General features: G+C 37.3%; 1 protein-coding gene across 1 annotated transcript in view; it reads right to left on the bottom strand.

Annotated features, from left to right (window-relative positions):
* Positions 1-23647, bottom strand: part of mocos (molybdenum cofactor sulfurase) — a 221234-nt gene that overhangs the window by 51037 nt on the left and 146550 nt on the right. The window contains exons 6-8 of the mRNA XM_088929593.1: positions 21272-21471; positions 6242-6358; positions 4519-4935 (exon numbers count right to left, since the gene is read on the bottom strand). Of these exons, the coding sequence (XP_088785719.1) occupies positions 4519-4935; positions 6242-6358; positions 21272-21471 (734 nt within the window). The remainder of the gene's footprint in view (positions 1-4518; positions 4936-6241; positions 6359-21271; positions 21472-23647) is intronic.

The raw sequence follows: 23647 nt of genomic DNA, 5'->3' as shown, positions 1-23647 counted from the left end.
AACGACTGATGACTGATTATCTTATTTGACATTTTCTCCTCCATTCTGGTTGAAACTGGTTAAATGTCTCCTATGAATTATTGTCTTATACAAATGCATCAGAATAACTCCACCCTTATTTATAAGAATAAACTTATACAGTGTTTTTCTGGTCACTCCACTCAAAGCACTTTACAGGTAATGGGGACCCCTCTCCACCACCCCCACCGTGCAGCCCCACCTGGATGATACAACAGCAGCCATAGTGCACACAGTACACTTATGGCACATCAGTTAATCTGACAATAAATTTAAACATATACCCCACTGGATCAGAAGACCTTAGTGATTAGCTGATTCAATAAGATTCAGATTCAAGACTTGCTAAATCTTGTTTTAGAAATGTACCTAACAGCTGCTTTGTCAGCAGCTATATCACCTTGCAACTCACAACTAGCAACCCATTGAAGCTCAGCAGGTGTGAGCCTGGCCAGTACCTGGAAAGGAGGCCTCCTGGGAAAGATAAGGTTGCTGCCAGAATAGCTGCTAGTGGGACCAGTAGGGGGCACTCACCCTGTGGTCCGTGTGGCTCCTAATGCCACAGTATAGTGATGGGGACACTATACTGTAAAAAGGCAGTGTCCTTCAGATGACACATGAAACAGAGTTCCTGACTCCTTGTGGTCATTAACAATACCATAAAACACACTAAAACCTAACACTGTATCTGCCTTTAAACCTTTCATATTTTCATAATAATATAGATAAATAGACACTAGGTAATCATTATAAGAAAAGATTGAATTTACGTATGAGAAAAACATTTATAAATTTCAATATATTTTATAGATAAAATATGTCATACATCGATGTTTTTTACATGTTAATTTGTTAATGCATGTTAACGCCAGCAGCCATATCACCTTGCAACTCACAACTGGCAACCCATTGAATCTAAGTAAGTGTGAGCCTGGTCAGTACCTGGATGGGAGACCTCCTGGGAAAAACTAAGGTTGCTGCTGGAAGAGGTGTTAGTAGGGCCAGCAGGGGGCGCTCACCCTGTGGTCTGTGTGGGTCCTAATGCCCCAGTATAGTGACGGGGACACTATACTGTAAACAGGTGCCGTCCTTCGGATGAGACGTAAAACCGAGGTCCTGACTCTCTGTGGTCATTAAAAATCCCAGGGCGTCTCTCGAAAAGAGTAGGGGTGTAACCCCGGTGTCCTGGCCAATGTTCCCATTGGCCCTTACCATCATGGCATCCCCATCTATGAATTGGCTTCATTACTCTTGTAGCGGCAATGCTTGTTAATAAGACACAATTAAGTGTTGCTGTGCTTTCCTAAATCAGGCCCCATCTCTCTCTTCATCTCTGTGGTGCAGCCACAGAGAAGCTATTCATGCAGGCTGATTTAAAGATGTTTTCTTTTGATAAGGGACAGCTCCCAAATGGGGATGCACTTAGCTAACCCTGGCTATCATAATCAATGGTCATCCATTGGCGCCTATCTGTCTAGGGAGTGCCAGATGGACATCTGGACTGCATTCCTAGGTGTCAGGAGTAAGTGACTCATATCTCACCTTGATCAACCAATCAGGGACTGGTAGGGCCGAGTAACCCACGTGGGTCTCTGATGCCCATGAAACTTTCAACCCATGAACGAGCTGAAGTTCCTCCAGGTAAAAACAGGCAACACAGAGGGCCTGAGAGAAATTCTAAAGACTATTCTAAAGGGAATTCAAAGGAGAATTCCAGGGGTGCGAGACAATTCCAGGGCAGGACGGCCCAGGAGCAGAAGGCTCCCAAGGGCAGGACATTCTCGCAGCGCGCCTCCTGACCATCCTGAGACTCAGCCCGGACAACCATGTAACGGCCAGTGTGTCCGAGTGCCAGAACTTTCCTTTGTTCTAAGAGTCGAGTAACGAGTAACCAAAGGATCCACCCAAGGTTAGCATCAGCAGCAAGCCTCTTGAACAGGTCGGAACTGTGGAAAGCTGAATCAGTATTCAGAATTAGCGCTTCATCAGGAACGAACCGGTCCTCTTCCTGACTTGCTGGGACCCACAGTCATCTTTTCTCCTGTGCACAACTGTGCTAGTTTCAGCCAAAACTAACTAGCCGGTCTTCAGAGAGCATCAGCAGCGCACCGTCGCAAGCCGCACAGCACAGCCTGGCACGGAGCCAGAGAGCGCGGATTGGACAGCAACAAGCCTGCAACTGCTTCTTTGTGCCTGCAGGAGATCTGAATCCCCAGAGATTGGATGAGTTTTCAACTTCACTGCATTACTGCTCGAGAATTCAATTGTTATCCCAGCCAGTTGATATCTATTTAATTCCTAAGAGTTATGTACTTGTTTTGAGTATCTAATGTAGAAGTTGTAACCAAGTTCAATTACGAAACGGTCTAAATGAATTATATAGTGAACGTATGTCCTCTTGATATGTGTAACCCTTCGTAACTGACTGAATATATACCTTTTGTATTCTGATAACCCTCACGATGGGATCTGTTAGGTTTACATGCATATTCTATGTATTAATAAATGTATTCTCGTGTATTAGTACCTGTGTGTGTAAGTTGTTTGAGTTATATTGCATGGTTGGATTCTAAGGCCATTAAAAGAATCAATTTTGTGATTTACTGCCACAATTAATAATTGTCCCAGTAAATGCCCAAACCCCTACAGAACTGGTGCCTCGTGAGAGCACACTACACTCTGCTTTCCTCCCCACTGATAGCTGATGTGTGGTGAGTGTTCTGGCGCACTATGGCTGCCGTCGCATCATCCAGGTGGATGCTGCACATTGGTGGTGGTGGAGGGGAGTTCCCATTACCTGTAAAGCGCTTTGAGTGGAGTGTCCAGAAAAGCGCTATATAAGCGTAAGCAATTATTATTATTATAATTATTATTAATTTGTATTAGACAGGGATTAGGAAACCCTGCAATTACAAAGCCATCAACCTGCAATTGCTATAGGTACTTTTAACATTAGCAACTTATTAAGACCTAAAAAATACCTTGAGCTGACTTTCTATCCAAATGATTCCTTCAATTAGGTGAACAAAATCATAAGTAGAATTAAGGTAAGAGAATACTCAGAACATTTGAGAACTGGAGCTGCCCATCCCTGAGGCAGGAGGAAACTGTTGGTCTTAGCATGTATTTATCAACTTATGTTGTTTTATATTTATATTTTAAAGCTTATTATTTATCTACAGGTATCTTTACCTTTGCTTTTTTGGGTATAATTCAATTTGATTTCCTTCCTGGAACAAAATGATTAAACATAATCCCTAGATATACAGTATAATGCAAAATTTATAAACTAATTATAAAAGATAATTTATTTTCCTTTCAAAAAGGTTCTTTTTAACACCTAGAGTAGAAGAACTTGCTATCTTTGAATTCCTTAATGACCTGGATAGATGGTACTAAGAGGCTTCAGGCACTAGCACTCTTGTAGGAGCTGTTAACTATAATTACAATCCAAATAAGCACCAAACTAGTTTAGCATTTATTAAGTACCTTCTGATCTAGAGTGGCCCTAATTTACTCCAAGTTCATTACCAACAAAAATGCATCTTAAAGAACCATTCACATAAAACAAGATATATACAAATAGTCACTGTCATTAGAAAACCAAAGCCTTTAATCAGCTAGTAAATTAATGTGATTTCAGTAGCCTTTTTCTCTTTAAAATGTTTTAAGACTCAGAGTTTGTTTTCTCACTGCAGAATTTGTCACTATTTTTACTTTATCTCAGAGGACAACACTTCATTGAAAACAGTAATGTGTTTTTACAATCACCTCCAGTAGTAATTAATTTTACCTGGTCCCTTTCACCATCACAGGTCTCATCACCTCACACCACTAACTCACAATTTTTACTTCTTCAAATCCACACATCAGTAGTACCCAGCCCTTTTAGTTTTCTCTCCAGCTAATCTTTTCATGCTCTGCCTCTCCAGTGCTAATTTGTGATTTAATTGATCTGCTTATTTGTTTAGATTTGTATTTAATTTGTTTCTTTGATCACAAATTCCCTGTTTCCAATAACTTCAGCGCACAGAACTTTATCTTTCACTAGTTGAATTGATGATGAACAGACACAGCTGGCAATGACACTGTACCTGAAACTCCAACACTGTTTTTTTTCCTTCTGCAAGGGTTAAACGTGTTCCATTACAGGCAACACATCCGAATGATGGCAGTCCTTAAACTCAGACATTTTTACATGGTTGATACCAATTACGTATCTCATTTGACCTCCAATTACAAACCTCATTTGACCTGAAAAAAATGCAATCATGCTCCAAACAAAAAAAAAAACCTCAAACATTTTAGCTTGTCATTAAGAACTCAACTGGAGCAAAAACCAGAAGACACAGTGTTCCTCTGCGACCACTCTGTGATTGTGAACCACTGCAATATATACTTGAAATAAAGAGATGAACAAGAATACCATTAAATGTGAAAGCTTAAAGTGAGTGCCCACATCAGGCTTTAAAAACACCCATACCTGTATAAAACACATACCTCTACTGCAGCACAAGACTTGATCGGATAAAGGAAGATGTTGGTTAGAGTTCCAGAGACTTCCGCACTCCTTGAGCACACAACTCCAGATCTCAGAATGTTGCTTTCCCCACGCTGAGCAGAGATGCTCGGTGTCTTCACAGAGCCACTGAATTCAGATCCTTCCTCTTGAACTTTTAGAGGGCCATTATGATTTGGAAGTGCGGGATATGCTAAGCTGTCTGCCGGCAGAGAAGTTCTTAACCTCTTCAGTCTGTCTTTATCCATTTTGACTGGCTGTTGAGTGAAAGAGTCAACAATGAACCTCAAGAAGGTCTGGCAGTCCTGGAAGGTCGACATGTAGCCAAAAGAGATCCGAACAGAGCCAGTGGGTCGCCCTCCAATCAGATCCACATTGTCTCCACAGACATGGCCAGCCTGGAAAAAATAAAATCATTGGAGATTCCAGTAGGGTGAGTGGGTTTCATAGAAGAAGAGATGACAGGGCTAACACTTTTACTTAGCTGTAAAGCGCTTTGAGTGGAGTGTCCAGAAAAGCGCTATATAAGTGTAAGCAATTATTATTATTATTACTTCACAAGAAAGGTTCTGCACTATTTTTGTATCTTTCATATTTTATCTATATATTATTTACAGTCTTGTCATGTTCCTTGAGTGCTCCGTGTTTTTTATGTAAAATAATAAAAAATTAGAGCTTCCCATCAGCACACAGTTACTAGTGTCTATGAATGCTGAGAAGGAAAACGTTATTAATTTATCATGAAAGTTCATTAGCTTTTACAAGTCTTGCTTTCTTTCTTATTGCTGAGGTTTCAAGGGTTATCATGAAATGTGCTAGGGTATACCGAAGGTTGTTGGGAATACATTTTAAAGCCGTTTTAATGAGGCAATTAATTTAATGAGGGGTATATTTTGTGCATGTGAGTACTGTGAAGGCATGGGTATTGTATATTGATGGACAGAACTCGAGTAGGATGGACTAAATATTTTGCTTGTTTTGGTGATAATTGATAGCCTGAGGTGTGATTGGGGAAATTTTGTCTTCTCACATCTATTGCTTAGAAAAGGTAACACTTTGAGCAGAGGTACCTAACTTCAACCACTTTACACAATGGATTATGGGAGTATGAAACAAACTATCCAGCCAAGTTGTTCATACTGATGCCCTGGTTTCTGTCAAGATCCTTAGATCAATTAGCTAGTAACTACCAAAGAGGTCAAATGGCCTCCTCTTGTATATAACCTTTTCCTACATGTATGTTCTTAAATTATGAGAATGTGGTTATTTGAGAATTTTAGATGTGTTGTCCTTGTAAGTGCTTTTGCACATTTGTTCCTAGTTTTTATGCATATTTGTGAAGGAACTTTTTGAACCTCTGAAGAAAATTGTGATGTCTTTACCTTTTGTTTCCTGTGTATGTGAGATGTTTTTTTCCATTGCTCAAAGAGGGTGACCCTACTTAAATCTAGGTCATTGCATTACATGTACAATAAGGTTTTGGTGATCGAAAAGGAAGTGTATTTTGCCATTAGAACTGGGAATGAAGAGGACATCCCAATTTTCTTTTAGAAAAGCTGCTTTTTTGTTTGTTTTCACTCAACAGCTTGAAAAGAATTGCTACCCTGAGTGGATCATTTCTTTTTGCCTCATTAAACCTTTTCTCACATCTGTTATAGCCATTTTAACAGTCCGACAGTGTCCTGCGGTCCTCTGGTCTCTCACCTGCAGATTGTTTTTCATTTCCTGGTCACTGATGCCCAGGTGGCGCTGGCAGGCTCCAGTGTTGCAGAAGCAGCCTGTGCGGACTTGGATGCTATGCAGACTAGCGAGTTCATCCACCTGAAAGGGAAAACACAAAGCTGCACTGTTGGTGTATGTACAGTAGGAATGTCTTAAGAGACATATTTTAATATATGATGCAGACAGTCCCTGAACTGAAGTAGTTTAAGACTGCTTTTAGGAGCAGGTCATCTGAAACTTGTAAGTTCCATGAAAAAAATTCCAAAGGCACAAAAACAAAAGGAACCAAATTTCAAGCCATGTGCCATTGCAAGCTTGCTGTTGCTTCACTGTACTGCGAAAAAAAACCCACAAATGACAGCCCAAACAATCAGATTGGTACATGCATGATGAGGAAGATCAGCAAGATGCGTCATCTAATAGCAAACTCTACTCAGATCCATTGCTTTGAATATTACCTGTACCATCTTTTAAATATGGCTGTCTTTGATTTGAAAAAGACTGGGATTTCACTGCATTTTTAAGGCAGTTTAAAGCCAGTGACATCAGAGAGATGTCAATCAAACATGACACTAAAGAAGGAAGGCACAGATTTAATATCTCTTGGGGTGCAGCTTTGTATACATGCTAGAACAACAGCTTGGATCAAATCTGTTTGTACTTCAATGGTTAGTTGCAAAGCATAAATCATGGAGGAGTTTTACAGGTTGACACAGAAAAAAGTAGATGTTTGTTTCATTTTTTAATAAATGAAAAGATTTTGATTCCCAAAGGATTTTCTATTCTGTTAACTTTACAATGTCTTCTATATTATCTATCCCAGTGGGACGACCAGTTCATTCAGCAGTTTCGGTTACAAGAGAAAACATGAAGACAGTCTGATTATCACTGTATAGAGTTTGACCTCTGGCATGTTGTCTGACCAACAATCACCTGGACAGTTTCTTTCCCAATGCCATATCCTTACTTAACCAGCATCCTCCCCCAACAACTCCCGGTTTCAGCTGAAAACACTTTGAACTATTATTACTCCTTAGTTCATACATCTTGAATATCTTGTGCATCTTCCCAACATGTTTACATAGTTGCACCTTACTCCTCCATCTTTTGTATATTTTCCAATGTAACTATGTCAGTAATGTTAATGCTTCTTTTGCACCTGTGTGGGTTTTGTGTTGAGCAGGTTCCAAATGTACCAAGGCAAATTCCTGTACCTGCACGTACTGGCAAATAAAAGCAATTCTGATTCTGATTTTGTTATAAGGTTTTTATGGGGCTGATACTAATGTAAAAAAAAAGTTTTTATTGTATTGTAAGTTCCACATGAGAAAGTCTAAAAGAAGAATATAGGAAGGGAGATGGTGCAGAACATACTTCACTCCCAGTTGCTAGCATAATGATGTCAAATCAGACAACACAACAATCATCTACATCTTAGATGTGCAGGAATCCTATTTAGCTTGAAAGATGCATCATAAGACCACTGTAGCCAACAGTAGCAGTTCAATGAGAATTGGTTTTCTCAGCTCAGAGATAATGCTCATGAAAGGATTCTAGAAGCATGTCTGATTGACAGTGAAGGTCAATCAGACAGCAAGCTTGTACAGTAGGTTTCAGTATGATGAACAACTTTGGCACCTGTATTTAGAACAGTAGAAGGCATAAGAAGAAGTGGTTTATAATTACAAAACATTTACCAACACCCTAAAAAAGAAAATAATTGAATGGAGTTGTGATATTAAAGTAATCTTTCAGGATGGAGTAAAGCTTTCTTGAGAATTGTGTTGCATTAGGAGTTTGTCTCTTTATTAAAGTTTGTATCTGAATATTTTGTTAATTAACACACTTGGTTAATTCTTAACACAATTTAGTTGGGTAGTTTATTCATCTTTACCCTTCTTACTAGCTTGTAGAAAAAAAATATACACTTAAGAGACAGGTTAGTTTTACCCTTGTGAATAAGAGTTGTTGCAAATAGTAATCCTGGTCAGTATGAAAAGGAACGGCATATTTAGATATTTACCTGCTAGAACATTATAACTGAATGCTTCTAAATAGGAAATCCTCCTAAAAGGTGACAGAAATTAACAGCTATATTACAGAACTGTGTGGATACCTTGTATTTTTAAAATGTATTGTCCAGATGGGCTAAATTATTTATTTTCAGTAGAATGTGGATCTTGACTAGACACACGGTGTCCTGCGAAGCAGAAGCTGCCTTAATACTATTTGCATTCAGGATTGTAGTTAAGCTGAGCTCATTAATTATTCGCACATCAATGTGGTGCTGCACGTTGACCAAATACAGAGACTGAAGTTACTTGCATTTTTCCCTTTATGATTTAATTTATTTCAATTTGTGTATGGTAAATTTAACAGAAAGACAAAAGCTTAATTCTGAATTAAAACATTCAATTTTTCTGTGCCCAAAAAACATTCTGAAAATAAAAGATTTACATAATTCTTACCAAAATACCAAACTCTTACCAAAACAAAACATAACTAGAACATGTTCAAATAAAACAAAATCAGATACTAATTGGAAAATTGCAAACTGTATATGCAATTTGTGGCTCAAAGATAAAAGTTTCAAGAAACTAATATTTAATCAGAGTTTAAATTTAAAATCAAAGACTCTTCTAGGTGTGATAATTTAGCCCCTTTTCTAAAACATACTCATTTGTTAATTTAAATCTTAATTAGAGTTTCCTGCAATTGTGTATTGAGCAATCTACTTTATGTACTATATACTACAGTATATAGTTTACACCGTAATTTATTTTAATTAATGTACATTAATCTTAATTTCATACTCTCACAAAAATGCCAGAAGCCATGCTTGCAGACTTGTGCACATTTAAACAGAGGTTTATGCCAGGGTTAATTATAATTTTCACAATGCAGTCATTTGCCTTTCCAAATCCCCCTTTAGCAGTTTCACAGATTTCCTCCCACTGATGATAAAAGGACTGCTCACAAGCAGTGTCCAATTAGTAACTCAGACTTGGAATAACTTTATAAGCACAAGCACAAACAGAGCACTCATTATTCTATCTATGAATCTATGAATTGGTTTCATCAGTCTGCTTTCCTCCCCACTGATAGCTGATGTGTGGTGAGCATTCTGGCACACAATGGCTGCCGTTGCATCATCCAGGTGGATGCTGCACATTGGTGGTGGTGGAGGGGAGTCCCCATTACCTGTAAAGCACTTTGAATGGAGTGTCCAGAAAAGCACTATATAAGTGTAGGCAATTATTATTATTATTCTGTACAACTGCCAGGGGGCTCAGTGAATGCTTAACGCAGCATACAGAAGCATTTAGGCTGTTGCCACAAAACACCTAGTTTCGATGCTGAGCCACGTAAAACAACAGGGAGATAGAAGTTTGGGATCAGAGTGCAGGGTCAGCCCTTTATACGGTGCCCCTAGAGCAGTGTGGGTTAAGGGCTTTGCTCAGGGGCCCAATGGGGTAGGATTCTTCTGTCAGCCGCGGGATTTGAACCAGCAACCTTCCAGCCACAGGCGGAGATCCTTAGCCACAGTGCCACTGTTCTGCTCCCGCCTGCTTATAGTAGATATTTTGGAAAAGTTTTAACATGCTTTTTATACTGTTTATACGTTTATATACTGTACTTCATAAAAAGCTATAATGTTTTATCCTTTACTAAGAATACATAGTAATAACAGTACTTGTTGTTATTGTAAAAAGGTTGTACTAATTTAATACCACTTGATAGGGAATATTAATATTGAATTGACTAACTAAGCAGCTCAAAACATCACTCGTGGATAAAGTGCGACAAGCAAACACCAAGAGTGCAGGATATAGAAAATTCATCACATCCTCCAAAAAAACTATCTATTCTACATACCAAACTCAGGGGATGTAACACCTTCAGCCTTTGTGATAAACAAAATGTTTGTTAAAGAAGTATGGAGCTGTTTTGCATAAACTGGCTGCAATGGAATACGTAAAGGGTAGTTCCAAGCTTAAAGGAAAAGACATAACTCATTCATAGTCATTCATTATTAATAATATCTTCCATATTGAATTTAAATTAAATTACAATCCACCAGTCTATATATTTTCTAACCCAAGACAGGTCGGGGTGTGGCTTATAGTACTAAGTGCAGTACAGTACTGGGTGGCTACATCTGCACTCCTATATTCAGTAGTTAACTCTGAGTGTTTATTCTCCTTGCTCTAGGAAGATGAATTAGAGCATCACTGATTTCTCAGATACAACAAGATGAAACATTTACTATATTTTCCCCCTTAGAGCTGTTTCTGGAAATCCCAGCTTTTGAAACATGTGCATTTGTTGGAATACTGATATGATACAGACCTAAAAAAAAAGACTGAACCCATGGTTGGAAAAGCCTTGTGAATACTGTTAAAAACACAGGGCTTAAGGAAATTTTAGAACACTGAGCAGGATAATCAATAATTAAGTACCATAAATATAACTCCCAAATTGTAAAAGACATCCCAAGCATATATCTGATTAGCCACACTTGAGATCTTTATTCTCCTGTACAGCTCTGGCAATGGAGTAAAAAAGCAAGCAAACTGTGATAAATAAATATTTATGAACAATAATAGAAATCTAGTAACATACAATACAACATACAAGTGCCTCAAAGGCCTAAATTCTGACAAACTGGAAAAACCAGACTACAACCTTGTGTTCACATATCCTGTATAACGCCTAACAGGCCAACAAAAGATACATTTGTGTCCTAAATGAAACATTCAGTAGAATACAGCACAGAGGTAAATCTCTTCTTATAAATCCAGATGCTCCAAAGTGAATGAGACCATATTCTAAATAAATGCATCCACTAAACCATAGAGAACATTTTTACCCTGGGGACTCATTATAAAGGAAATCAGGAGTTTCCTAAAAAAACAGAAGGCAAGCTCTCTTAAACAAGGTTCAAATACTTAACTAGAATCTGGTCTTCAGGGGTTGATTTGAACAAGGTCCTTTTGCCTGTTACATATTTCTTCCTTGTGCTCTTTCTCCATCTCTCTACTCCTTATGCTTACACCTCTTTTATCCTGGGTTTCAAACTGATGAAAACTCTTTATGACACTGTGGATAAACTTACTTTTCTCACTGTGATATCGTTACTCATCCCTAGAGGCCAAGATACCAGCAATCACAGTCCTCTAGCTTTCATCCCTGACAGCCTTATGAAAATATGGGCTCTCTTATCAGCACTGTATGTGTCTCTAATCTATATTAAATGCTCATGTGGCTGCCTAAAGGTTCATTGCAGAACCATGCCGAAACCTCGGTCCACTACCAGAATCAGTAATCTTGAATGGACATTCAAGTGCTCCAAACACTAGTTTACTCCGGGAGTGTGCTCTGTTTGGTATCCCCCTTACTAGTGAAAAAAGATATAAGATGTGAAGAAGGGGTTAACTGATTTCTTTCTGCACAAAGACTTCTTGTGACACAAGACATTCCAGGCTTTGAGTTATGGCAGGGATGGGGGTTAACTGATAAGAATTCCAGATGCAAGTTAGAGACCCCCCAACTAAGGAAACCTAAAACCGACCATTAAAAGTGGTCAAGGTCCGAGAAATGTCCGAGCACCGGTGTCCTTCCCCCATTACCATGGTAACAAATTGCGTCAGAAATGGCTGAAATTTGCTATATAAACTGAAAGTTTTGTACCTATATTCCGAACAATATTTTGGTCTTATTGTTCCTTGCATGCAATAAACTCGGTTGTTTAAATGTCATCTCGGGATCCAGAACTTATTTGTCTGTTACAACAGTAGTGAGACCAGCTTGAGTAGAGGAATGACAGAACTCTGCTGTCACATGCATTGACAGCCGCCTGTGTGAATCTCTGACTCAGAATAAAAAGTTATAGCATCTGGGCTGCAGTGATTCAAAAACATTGGCAGGGATTTTCCTTGGTTACATCAGTTATTTCTCTCATAACCTTTCACCCAGAGGGATCTTACCGCAGAGAAATTGGGAATAATTGAACCTGTAAACACTAAACAAATAATCTGAGCCGTGGGAAAATACAGAGAAAAAAGGAGTCACCACACAAACCAACCCTAACAATAATGCTTCTTTCCCTACTCTCTCTCCATACAGATCTAGGACTCCAAGGATTACTTCATCTTGTGCTGATCCCTTTGACAACTTGGAGATGGGTCTTTTGACAACACACTTCCAACATGATCAGATCAAGGATTCTACGTTGAGCCATGCACAAGAGCAAATAGTGGAATTGAATGGACAGTAGGACAAAGGATGGAGTCGACTATCCACTTCCTTTATTATAAAGAAATAATCTATTACATCAGTTAAATGATCAACACTGTGAGCGACTCCTGGTGCACCCAAAACATGGACAGTTCATCCTTCGACTAGCCCATTCGCAATTGCTAGGATGGTGCCTGGGGATAGACAAAACCCGAGAGGGGATATTAAAGATTCCTCTGGCTGGGGATATATAGTATGTAGATATCAGGTGTTACTGCAATAACTGTCCTGACAGTTGGTTTTGTGCTCTGGTTACACACTCTTATTGTGACCACTATCTATTATCGAAGAACCTTTCTCTAGCATCGTAATGGATCTCCCAGGACCCCTCACCAAAACTTCTTGAGGATATGAATACATTCTAGTAAATGTCAATTATGCCTCCCACTACCTGGATGCTAACTCTCTATGGAAGGCTGTAAGCAGTGTGATCGCAAAGGAGAATTTATTCATGTGAGTCGGTTTACTGAAATTGATCCTAACCAGGGAACCCCGTTCACCTCTTGCATCATGCAGGAAGTGGCAGTTCTTCTTAAAATCAAAATGTTAAATACCTCTGTATATCACCCTCATATGGACGGCCTGGTAGACCATTTTAACTGGACCCAGATGCAAATGCTAAAGACTGTGGCTGAATCTGAGAAAAGACTGGGATCAACTCCTACACCTTCTAATATTTGCAATCAGGGAAGTGCCCTAAGACTTAACAGGCTTCTTCCTGTTGAATTACTTTACGGCTAACAAGCCTGGGGTGTCTTGAATGTAGCTAGGGAGTCCTTGGAAAGTCAGGATTTCACTACACATAATGTCCAACTATGCGAATAAGTTCTAAGAGGGGATGACACAACTTAAAACACTTGTGTTAAAGAAAAATACACCTCAAAGATGCACGGAACCAACAATCTAACTCACAATTCAGGACCTTTAAACCAGAGGACCATGTCATGCTTTTGCTTCCCATTCTAGAATGCAGCAAGACCATATGAAATACCATGTGAAGTACAAGAAAAAGAAGCAGGTATACTATGTCAATGTGTTAAACCCATGGCATGAATATACACCTGAAAAAGGGTAATCTTCCCACTTTTGTTGCACCTATAGCCTTCTGGCAGAGGATCAGAAACACTCACTCCTCATCTCTTACTAACACACTCCTTGGCTGGATCTGTCATCTTTTTTCCAGTTTACTGGGGTGTATTCATCTTCTGCAACATCATATCGAGACACCACCAGGAGCTATTGTAAGAATACCATTATATCATGTACCAGACACCAAGCATCAGGAAATCAATCAGGAAGTGCAGAAAATGCTGGATTTTGACGTCATCGAGGGGAGCGCCAGCCCCTGATTCAGCCCCATCGTTCTGGTACCTAAACCTAATGGCTCCTGGTGCTTCTGCAATGACTTGAGGAAGCTTAATGAGGTGTCCTGATTCATTGCTTATCCAATGCCCAGGATTGATGAACTACTGGAGAAACTAGGGAAGGTGAAATACATTACTACCCTGGACTTAATAAGGACTTTCCTTCCTCTCTCTTTCACCTGAGAGAAAGGATAAGGTGCAGTTTTGTCTCAGTAATTTGAAAAGGTGGAGCCGTCCCTAACAGCTGTAGGAAAATGCAGGTTCTCTCATCAGCACCATCTATGTTTGACTGAGAGCCCTATATTAAAAGCTCACACGACTGCCTAAAGCTTCATCGCAGAACAACACTGGAACTCCATAGCTTTTTCCTCTTGATATAGAGTCTTAATGTTCACTCCTAAAACATTTGAAAGAAAACTTCATTCACAGATTGATTCCACACTGGCGCTCTATCTCCTTTGGAGATATTCAACACTAAGCCAGTGGAACACACACTCGTAAAACCCATGCATTGTCACACAAGGAATTAATTAGGGTAAAACAGAAGATTCCTTTTCCTATTGTCTCCCGGGCTACTGACAGCTCTGCAAACACTTCATTCTTGTAGACAATTGTCCTTAGACACTTCAATAGCCACTTCTATAGCAAATACACTCAACCCACCTGGTTCATATCCATTTGATCAGTGTCCTTTAGATTTGAGCCATGTGTCTTCCTTGTGTTGCACCCTAGCCTTCTCTTCACAAATATATTTGTAAATGTGTTTGACATTAGGTTATGTATCACCTGATTATGCAAAACGAGAAACACATGCCCAAGTATTGTAATAGAAAACATAATCATTCTCTTATGTTAAATCACATAACTAATCTACTAAGCAGAGCACGTTCTTCTGTTGTCAGTCACTGAAAATTGCTTTTGTTTGAGTGAACATGAAGCATATGTATTTAAGGTTTATTGGTTGAAGCTGGTAAATGTCATTTCTGATAATAAAGTGACCCCTTAAACTCCCTCAGTGAAAAATAAGTATTCCAAAGAAATTCATTGTGGACTTCACACAGTTCAGCCTAAAGAATATGTTGATTCTAGCATTTGATATTGTATATTCACTCAAATATTTTGAAAATAAGAGACTTACAGAAGAAGAAACATGAAAAAGCATTGATATTTTAGATGTGTGTGACTTTGTAAACTAGCATAAAGCCATCCCTAGCCTGGCCTTAACATTCTCCAAGCTAGCACAGCTTCAGGTCAGTACAATTCATACTATTCAGGCTGTTATTTCACTCTACTTTAATCGCACCGGCAGTATAATGGAGCAACAAAAGGTATTTTCCATGATAGATTACACCAGCCTCAATCAGCATTTTCAGGTAATAGCAGTCAAAAATACGAAAAATTGAACTACAATTGCTAAGGATTGTTCTCTGAGATCCCTATAAAGTCTAAAGAATCCTATTGATTTCTTTATATTTATCTAGAGTAAATACTAGATATCATGTCTAGTGAAAGGATTTAGTCTTTTGTCTATTTAGACTTAAGGGAATCTGAATCCATAATGGTTTTGTCACTCTGAAAAAAATCAACAGGTTTGTTTAAAGCAGTAAGTTATAAAATATTAGCCAAGTTCTAGTATGCATGTTGTATAACGAGGTAAACTCAGGTGATAGAGCAGGATGGGATCTGATAGGAGTAACTAAATCATTCCCAGAGAGAGCAGTTCTGCTTCAAGCAACAGATCAGTATGGAGTTCTGCCATCGTAATTCTTGTTTTATGGTTGTTTTCAACAGAATTAGTCTGAAAATGCTGCTTGGGTGATTTTTAGGAGGTTACTGTTAGGCATCTAGCCAAAAAACCCATTAGACCTACATTAATCTTCATACTTTTCCAATGCATCATACTGCAACAAAGGAACACTTAACAAAATGAGCTCAGAGCATTTTTGAACCCTTATATTACAAACCGGACATTAGTGGAATTTTAACCCCTTAGGCTGAGACAGTACAGCTTCTAGGACAGTATTGCACCTACGGTAAATAATAAAATATATCTCCTTTATGTTTTGAGATGTCTGAAAGTTCTGCATAACAGCCACACAAACACAGCTATAAACTGTCACCTGCTTCACTCACTCAGAAAGCTACAGCCAAGGAAAAAGATGAGCTGACATTAAGCTGTAGTACATTAAGAATTATCTGGGATGAATTTAATAGCTGTACAGCGGAACATTAATTCTTAGTAACTGGAGAGGAAGAGTACTATAAGCAGTTATTTAATCTGGATGATATTACAGACCTTAATGTTATGGATGAAAGTTGAAAAATATGTCTGACATTTTTTTTTCTCTTTTTTTGTTTAGATAAACACTTCTTTCAATGAAGCAAATGACACAACCAATATAATACATCAATTGCTCATGCTTTTTCTATTCTAAATGGAACTAAACATCCAAGACATCCTTACTTGCTGGTTTCAGGACAGGAAGAATGGTACTCAATGTCCAGGAATCTAACATTAAGAATAAGGAAGCTTGGAAGAAGAGATGTGTTCCGTTCATAACATATTGTAAGTGAGAAACAGTGGGTTTACTAATAGTGGGAAAATAAATGCAAGTGGTCATGCTTTTTAGGTTCTTTGTAACCTTAATGTATTATAGTATTAAGTTTTATAAGGTATAAACACAGTAAAGTATACTTAATTGTTCAAGAAAGGAAGAACAATAGTTTTGTAATAAGGCTCAAATACCATGTTCTATTCAGCAGTAAAGCTACAGTGTATATGAAACACCTGAAACATCATACAAATAATCAAAACGAAGAATTCTAAAAAGCTTGTGGGGATACTATTATAAGGCCAGTAAAAAATGTTTATTGCATACTAATTGTCCACTTCGTTTTGATTGGAAAACCAAAGTGTAAATGGGAAGTCTTCTATGTTTTAGCTGTTTTGCCAGTATTTGCCTTGTTAAGATTGGTTGTTTGACAGACTGTATGAAACTTCTGCTAAGCTCCCTGTTTGTGGCTATTTTGTGTTATTTAGACATACAGTAAGCACCAGAATCCTTTCTCCCACTATTACATTTGCCATATTATACTCTCTATTAGCATTCACACGAAGAATCCTACTATACATCATGTAAAAGGAGTGGAAATCATCTGTTCTTATATTTCTTTCATGTCTCTAGTTTTGACTGATTATCTGACATTGTTTCTGCTTAAAATGTAATTTAGTTAAGTAAATATGGCTTCTTATTTCTCAAAACCGATTGTCTTGAGGTCTACAGAGGAAGCCAGAATTACACATACAAAATCAACCTAGTAATAAACATCTCTTGAATATTTTCTTTCGAATATTTCAAAACATTCAAGGAATTATTAAGTTCTGTTTTATGCGCAAATTATGCCACATTGTTTATTCATTCATACACTTTTAACAATTTTTAAAACATTTTTTAGATGTCGTTTAACAATTTTCTATAATGAATATTCAGTGTGTTTTTCCATCTGATTCTTTAGTGAGATACCTTATATAACCCTAATTGACCAAAAGGATTAAATTAATTAGCTTACCAGAGACAATCTGGGAAGTGATTGGTGGAATGTACACGTATTTCTAAAAATGAGCACTGTCACCCATTTCTTTTTTTAATTGAAAGTATTGTAGTTTAAAAAGCCATTTTGAAACATAATTATACTATGGAACAAGTAATAGGTTTATTCCATGCTGACAAGAGAAGAAAGAAAACAAAACGTTTCAGTTGTGGAGCCTTCTTCAGGTGTAATTTTACTATGTTATTAAATACTACATGTATTGACAGCAGCTATATTGCTTGTTTTTAAAAGATACACAGGATGCTGAGAGATTTTAAATGCTATTTTTTGTCAAAATCAGTTAACTAAAATGAAAACCAAAAATCTGAAGGGCCACTATATTTGCTCAGTGCACACAACAATACGTTATAGAAATCTGTATTCTATATTTTGAGTGACAGAGTTTTAGCTGCAGGGATTTAGGTTTTCCAATCTTGGCTGCCTGAGAAGTGATTTATTGCCCAACAAGTCTAACAGATGCACTCCCTCTACTCCTCCAATTACAATAAAGCACTCTGACTGCCATCTCCCATCTCTGCTGCAGTTCAGCACTACAGACAGGGATTGAAAGCAGGATGCCATTTGTTTAAACACATGAAGCGTTTAATGAGTTCATAAAAATAAAATATTCTCACATCTCTACACATGTAGGCGTCAGATAACAATTTTCTATCATGATTCCCCCCAAAATCAAATAAATATGCCAGGTTAAATAAGCTATGCACTAGCAGCAGATCTCATTCTGCTTACTTTCTGAAGGACATAGAAACCTACTTAGTTTGTTTTAAAATAGGCACTAATAATCATTCAGAAATCCATCCAATCGTTGTGAAAAAGCCACTTAGACCTGGTAAGGATGATGACAACCCACCAGCCATGCTGTAAGCACAAGGCTCAAGGAGAGGTAATCTGGAATACCAATGCATCACAGGTGCTCATACACATACTCAGGGACAAACCAGGAACACCAATTAACTTAAAGAGCAAGTGCTGTCCCAGTTTTTCAGACTGGTTATTAAATCACAGTAACAGAATAAATTCACTGATGGTATAGAAAAATTTTACAATTTTTAAAACTATACACATAATTGTGAACTTTGGGAAAGTACTGTAAGTTGCCATGTTATCGCAAATCCCTGGTATCGGCACGGGTGGATAGTATTTGTGGTAAAGTAGTATTTGTTGGTAAAACTGTCTCAAAGTCGAGAGCAATATTTCTATTGGATTAAAAGAGATGTATTCACTAGCCTGCTTGTTTAAAATGGTATAAGGCTGCATCACATCACTGCAACCTTTATTGCCTAGTTCTGAATCACAGAATGTGACAATGTGCATACCTGGAAATTTAGTATATTTTGCGATGCAAATTTGTGGTTTTAGAAGTTACTGTGTACATTTTATTTTTACTGTGGTTTGAAATGCACTCAAATCAACATCAATGCTGATTCTTTCTAACCTCAAAATATAAAAATAACATTACAGTTCCCTTTTAACTAGCATCTATTTGGAAGGTGAGAGCAAACGAGAGCCTGGTACAAAACCCACACAGATGCAGGGGAGAACACGTAAACTATGAGCAGGAGGCTTCCCAGGACCTGAAACCCACGAGGCAGTATGAGCTAATAACTACGTCATTCAGAATAATGAAATATATTATTATCCTTCACACACTCAAGTGTTCTCTGATTATTTAAATGTAAACAAAAGCTCCTGAAAGGACTTCTTGTTTTATATTTTATTATTTTTCTTTTCTTTTTCCTATTGTTACCACCTTATCCTATCAGGGTAGCATGGTCTGAATGACTTACTTACCTTAAACCATATTTTTTTAAATCATGAAAGTGATTAATCATCTGAGATTGACAAACCTAATGTTGCAAGCAAGATGTCGTTTGGTCCTCATCCCTACAGCCATGTTAGTTTCTCAATTTATTTAAAGCCTAATTGAACTAGTTGGTCCTGTTTGGCCAGGGACAGGTAACCAGAGATACAGTACTTGTCCTGAAATACTGTAGCAGTCAGTATAGACCTCAACAAAAACATAGTATTTTCACCTTATAGACAGTTTACTTTTTGCCAACACACAAAAGTTTTGCTTCAAAACATAGGTAGTACAAAGTACACTGCTTGCTCTATGTGATTCTACTTGATTAGTACCACTGTAGGATTAAACACACTTTTCTCTGAGCTAGTCTCTTTTAAAGTGTAAAATCAGCTCGTTAACATCTGAAACCGATTTCCCTAAAACTCTAGTGAGGAATGTGAACCCTGAATTATTACTCTCCACGTGCAATATAATGAAAAGTGGACTTCCTGTTAGATGTTTTTGGACAGCATAACAGCACCTTACTAAAATTAATAAATAAATAAGAAAAAGAAAAGTACAAAAATTGCCTTATATTGGATAGGTTATTTACCATATATTACCATGGAAAGTGTTTCACAGTTGCTCTAAAATATTTATGACCTGTATATGAAATTTACAAGTGGTCTTTTAGGATGATTTCGTTCATTCATCCTTTTGGCACAGATCATTTTCATTAACTAATTTAACTAACCCTTTAATCCAAACAGATTACAGCATTGTCATTTTTTCAATAAAAGATTTTGGTTTCCAACAATGCAAATGTGTATTAAATAGTAACTATTACACTTTTGTAAGATTGGTGAAAATTTGATTCAAGAAAAAAAGGAAGTGAAACAATGTTCACATGGTGTGATAGATCACAAAGCTTCTTGGTACATAGTTTTTTTGTTTTTGAACAAAACTGTTTGTACTTTAAATTTCTATTTCAAGGTTAAAATAATAGGCTGTATGCATGCTCACAAAGCTGAGGGCTTACATTGGAGATGCAAACCAAGGTGAGTTTGTCTCAGGTCATTTTCTGCGTGAATAACTGAATCAGGTGCAGCTACTTAAGACTAAGCCCTTTCATCACACCTGCTGTGAAATCAGCGATTTAGCCCCCACAGGGAAAATGACTATTTTTCACCCTTTCAATAAAATGTGTCACTGTGCACATATTTTCTGCTTTATTTAAAGTAAAAAAATGAGGGTAAGATTTCTGTAGCAGAAAATGCATCATTAACAACATCATAAAGATGGTTTTATGCCTCATTATTAACACATCATTCAGTTAGCTTAAGTGTAGCCTCTCTCATTTGAACATTTTTTTTGTTTCTTCTCCATTATATTTTAGCTCTATACTCTTGACTATACTTCTTGTACATCCAGCAGTTTTTTACATCATAGGTCCTCAGCACATGGGATTTATAATTCCCCTCTCATTATTGTTTAATCAGCATCAGCATTGTATAAAATGCAATTTTTGTATTTGTGGAGTGGCTGTCAGCCTCTCATATCTAGGGACGTAAGCAGTAAAACTCTGATACAGCACAACTTCAGAGTCTCTGCTGTGTTTCTCAGAGAGGACAAGAGCCACTGCAAGCATTTTCTTCCTGATTTTTAAATGTAACTGAACTAATAGTCTTCTTCTATCTGGTCCAATTACAGCATGTGGTACAGAAGGTCACTTCCCTTCTGGGGAGTGTGGTTCAGATAAGAACTGTCTGAATCTTTTGCTCTTTAGCAGTATTTTTGTACAATAACTATCAATTTAATGTAGACATTTTCATTGTGGGCTGTCACTCTGTATTACGATATTAACGTTACTGATTAATCTGAGGGAGATGGAAATGGTAGGATGGATTACTGTAGCTATTTTAACTTAGCTACACTTTTTTGTCTTATATACTGTACCTGGGAATATCCAACGATGTCTCCCTTGTCGTCCAGTACATTGAAATTAATAATGGCACCTTGAGTGTCGGGGTCATCATATTCTGTCTCACAATATATCTGGGCAACTGGGCTGCCATTTGCATGCTGCAGGCTGGACAGGATCATGTAAGTGTAACGTGCAAGTCCAAAAGTGTGCAGTTTGATAAAACTCATCCCTCCTGAAAGAGAACAGAAAATTAGAAAAAAAATGCATCACTGTCGCCAATCAAAACTGATCGATCTCTATGCAGAAAATAAAAAAAATCTTAAAATAAAGTTATAATTTTATTATTAATATATTTGTTCAAGTAGAAATAGATTAAATAAAATGTCCAATTAGATGCAAAGTAATTACACAGCTACAGTATCTCTCTTAATTATTAACTTTGGGGGTTTTGTTCCTGTCTGCTCAATTATCATTGGCAGACATTCCCTTAAATAACATTTTAAATGGTCTTCATCATGGAGTAGAAAGGTAAGAACTCTATACAGAGTCCTATTCTGAAAATAGACAGATTGCTATTATGTAAAATTTTAGTTTTTTAAAGTTCCTTAGATAAACTGTTTTATTACATATTTATGTTCTGCATGAAACATTTCTCTGTTTAACATATTGTTATTGAGGAAGCAGCAGATTGAAAAAATCCCTTGATAAATTGGAATATATTGTAATATATTACAAATTCACAGTGTTTTTAATAAAACCTGTATTACACCACTAAATTATTGTATGATCCTTTTTTAAAAATAAACATATATTCAGTGACCAGAAAGGTCTAAAGGCTTCTTCAACATTCCAGTTTTCTTTCTCAGTTTCTGTACAGTACCAACACAAAACTGTTAGTGTTGCTGAACCGCAGGTTCTCTGACCTACAAAATGATAATTCTCTCTCTTTGAGAGCTTTCAAAATAGTAAAAAGCTACATGAGGTGAAACTTAAATCTCAAAACTGGTAATAACTTGTAAATATTAATTCCATATTTCATATCTGTTTGAAATGTTTCTGGATTAACTGGTTTCCCAGCCTAAAATCTCAAGTCTTACAGTATATACATTTGTCTTATACTGTTCCTGCTCCCTCTCCTCTCCTCAACAAACAAAACAAAAACCAAGACCAAAATTCAGCCAGATATCTGAAGCCCATAAGCACTAACTAAGAGGATGATGTTCTTCAAAATAAAGTCAGCATCAGTTACGTTTTGAAAAGAAAAGAAGTAAGTCTAGGGGTCACAAACAATAAGAGTTTTAAGGCTTCATAAGTGCTTGCTTACAACACGATGACTAACCACAGCCGGGAAATCAGCCACTGATATGAAAGAATCCAATAATCTTGCTATTATTTGAGCAAGGACTGCCAGGTTTGAGCATTGTTTAATTTCACCTGGAAGTGGCTCTATTTCATTTTCCTCTTTAAATAATCACAATATTAAGCTAAAACAGCAAAATGGCAGTCCATGTTATTCAAATCGGTTTTGTTTTAAAGTGGAAGTGTAGGAATTGACATGTTTTGAAAGAACCTATACTTCAGAACTAACAACCAATGGGAAGGGATGCTTGAGAGATTTATTTTTATTAAATTATTTTTTTTGTAAAAAGGAACTGTAACAAACTCTAAACGTAACATAATGGTGGAAAAACATAACTAAGGATCCCTAAAAGAGCAAAGGTAATTTAAAAAACAAAGAGGCCTCATCTTTTGAACAAACAGAAGACATACAGTAGACTAAAACACCTAAATTTATCTTATGAGAAAGCCCAAGAATCTGACAACATGTCTAAGAAGATAAACAGCTCCATGACAAGGTCACGGCAGTATCAATTTACTACTGTTCGATCCATTTGCAATTCTGCTGAAGAGGGAACTATGACAACTCTCTCAGACTAAAAAGTTGGCAATTTAGGGAAAAAATGGAAAAAAATTGAACTGTTAAGTACAGGTTGTTCTGTCAGGTGTTCATAGTGAGCTGAAGCAGGAACTCTTTGCAGTTATTAGTGTGAAAAGCTAGGTAGTGACAAGGTTTTCAAGAATCCTTATAATCCAAAAGGTAACAACACATGCTTAGAAGTACTTATTGTAGTTTTTTATTGAATGTTGTGAAAGTATTGATTGGAATAAAATATTTGAGAAATGAGAAAGAAAAAGCAAGTAACAGCTTTGACTAAGAGATAAATCACATGATATCTCCATGATACACCCATTAAAAATCTGTCCAAAAACCTTCCTGTGGTTCATTGACTATTTAACATGTCTAAAAATTAGACCAACTCTGAATTCAAGGTCAGCCGATTAACTACTCCCCAGTAATCCTGAATTAAGTTTGAGCTGTAACCCTACTGACCAGTACAGTGATGCGG

The sequence above is a fragment of the Atractosteus spatula genome, chromosome 12, assembly GCF_055471065.1.
Source record: "Atractosteus spatula isolate fAtrSpa1 chromosome 12, fAtrSpa1.hap1, whole genome shotgun sequence".
NCBI lineage: Eukaryota > Metazoa > Chordata > Actinopteri > Semionotiformes > Lepisosteidae > Atractosteus > Atractosteus spatula.
This window is presented reverse-complemented; position numbering and strand designations above follow the sequence as displayed.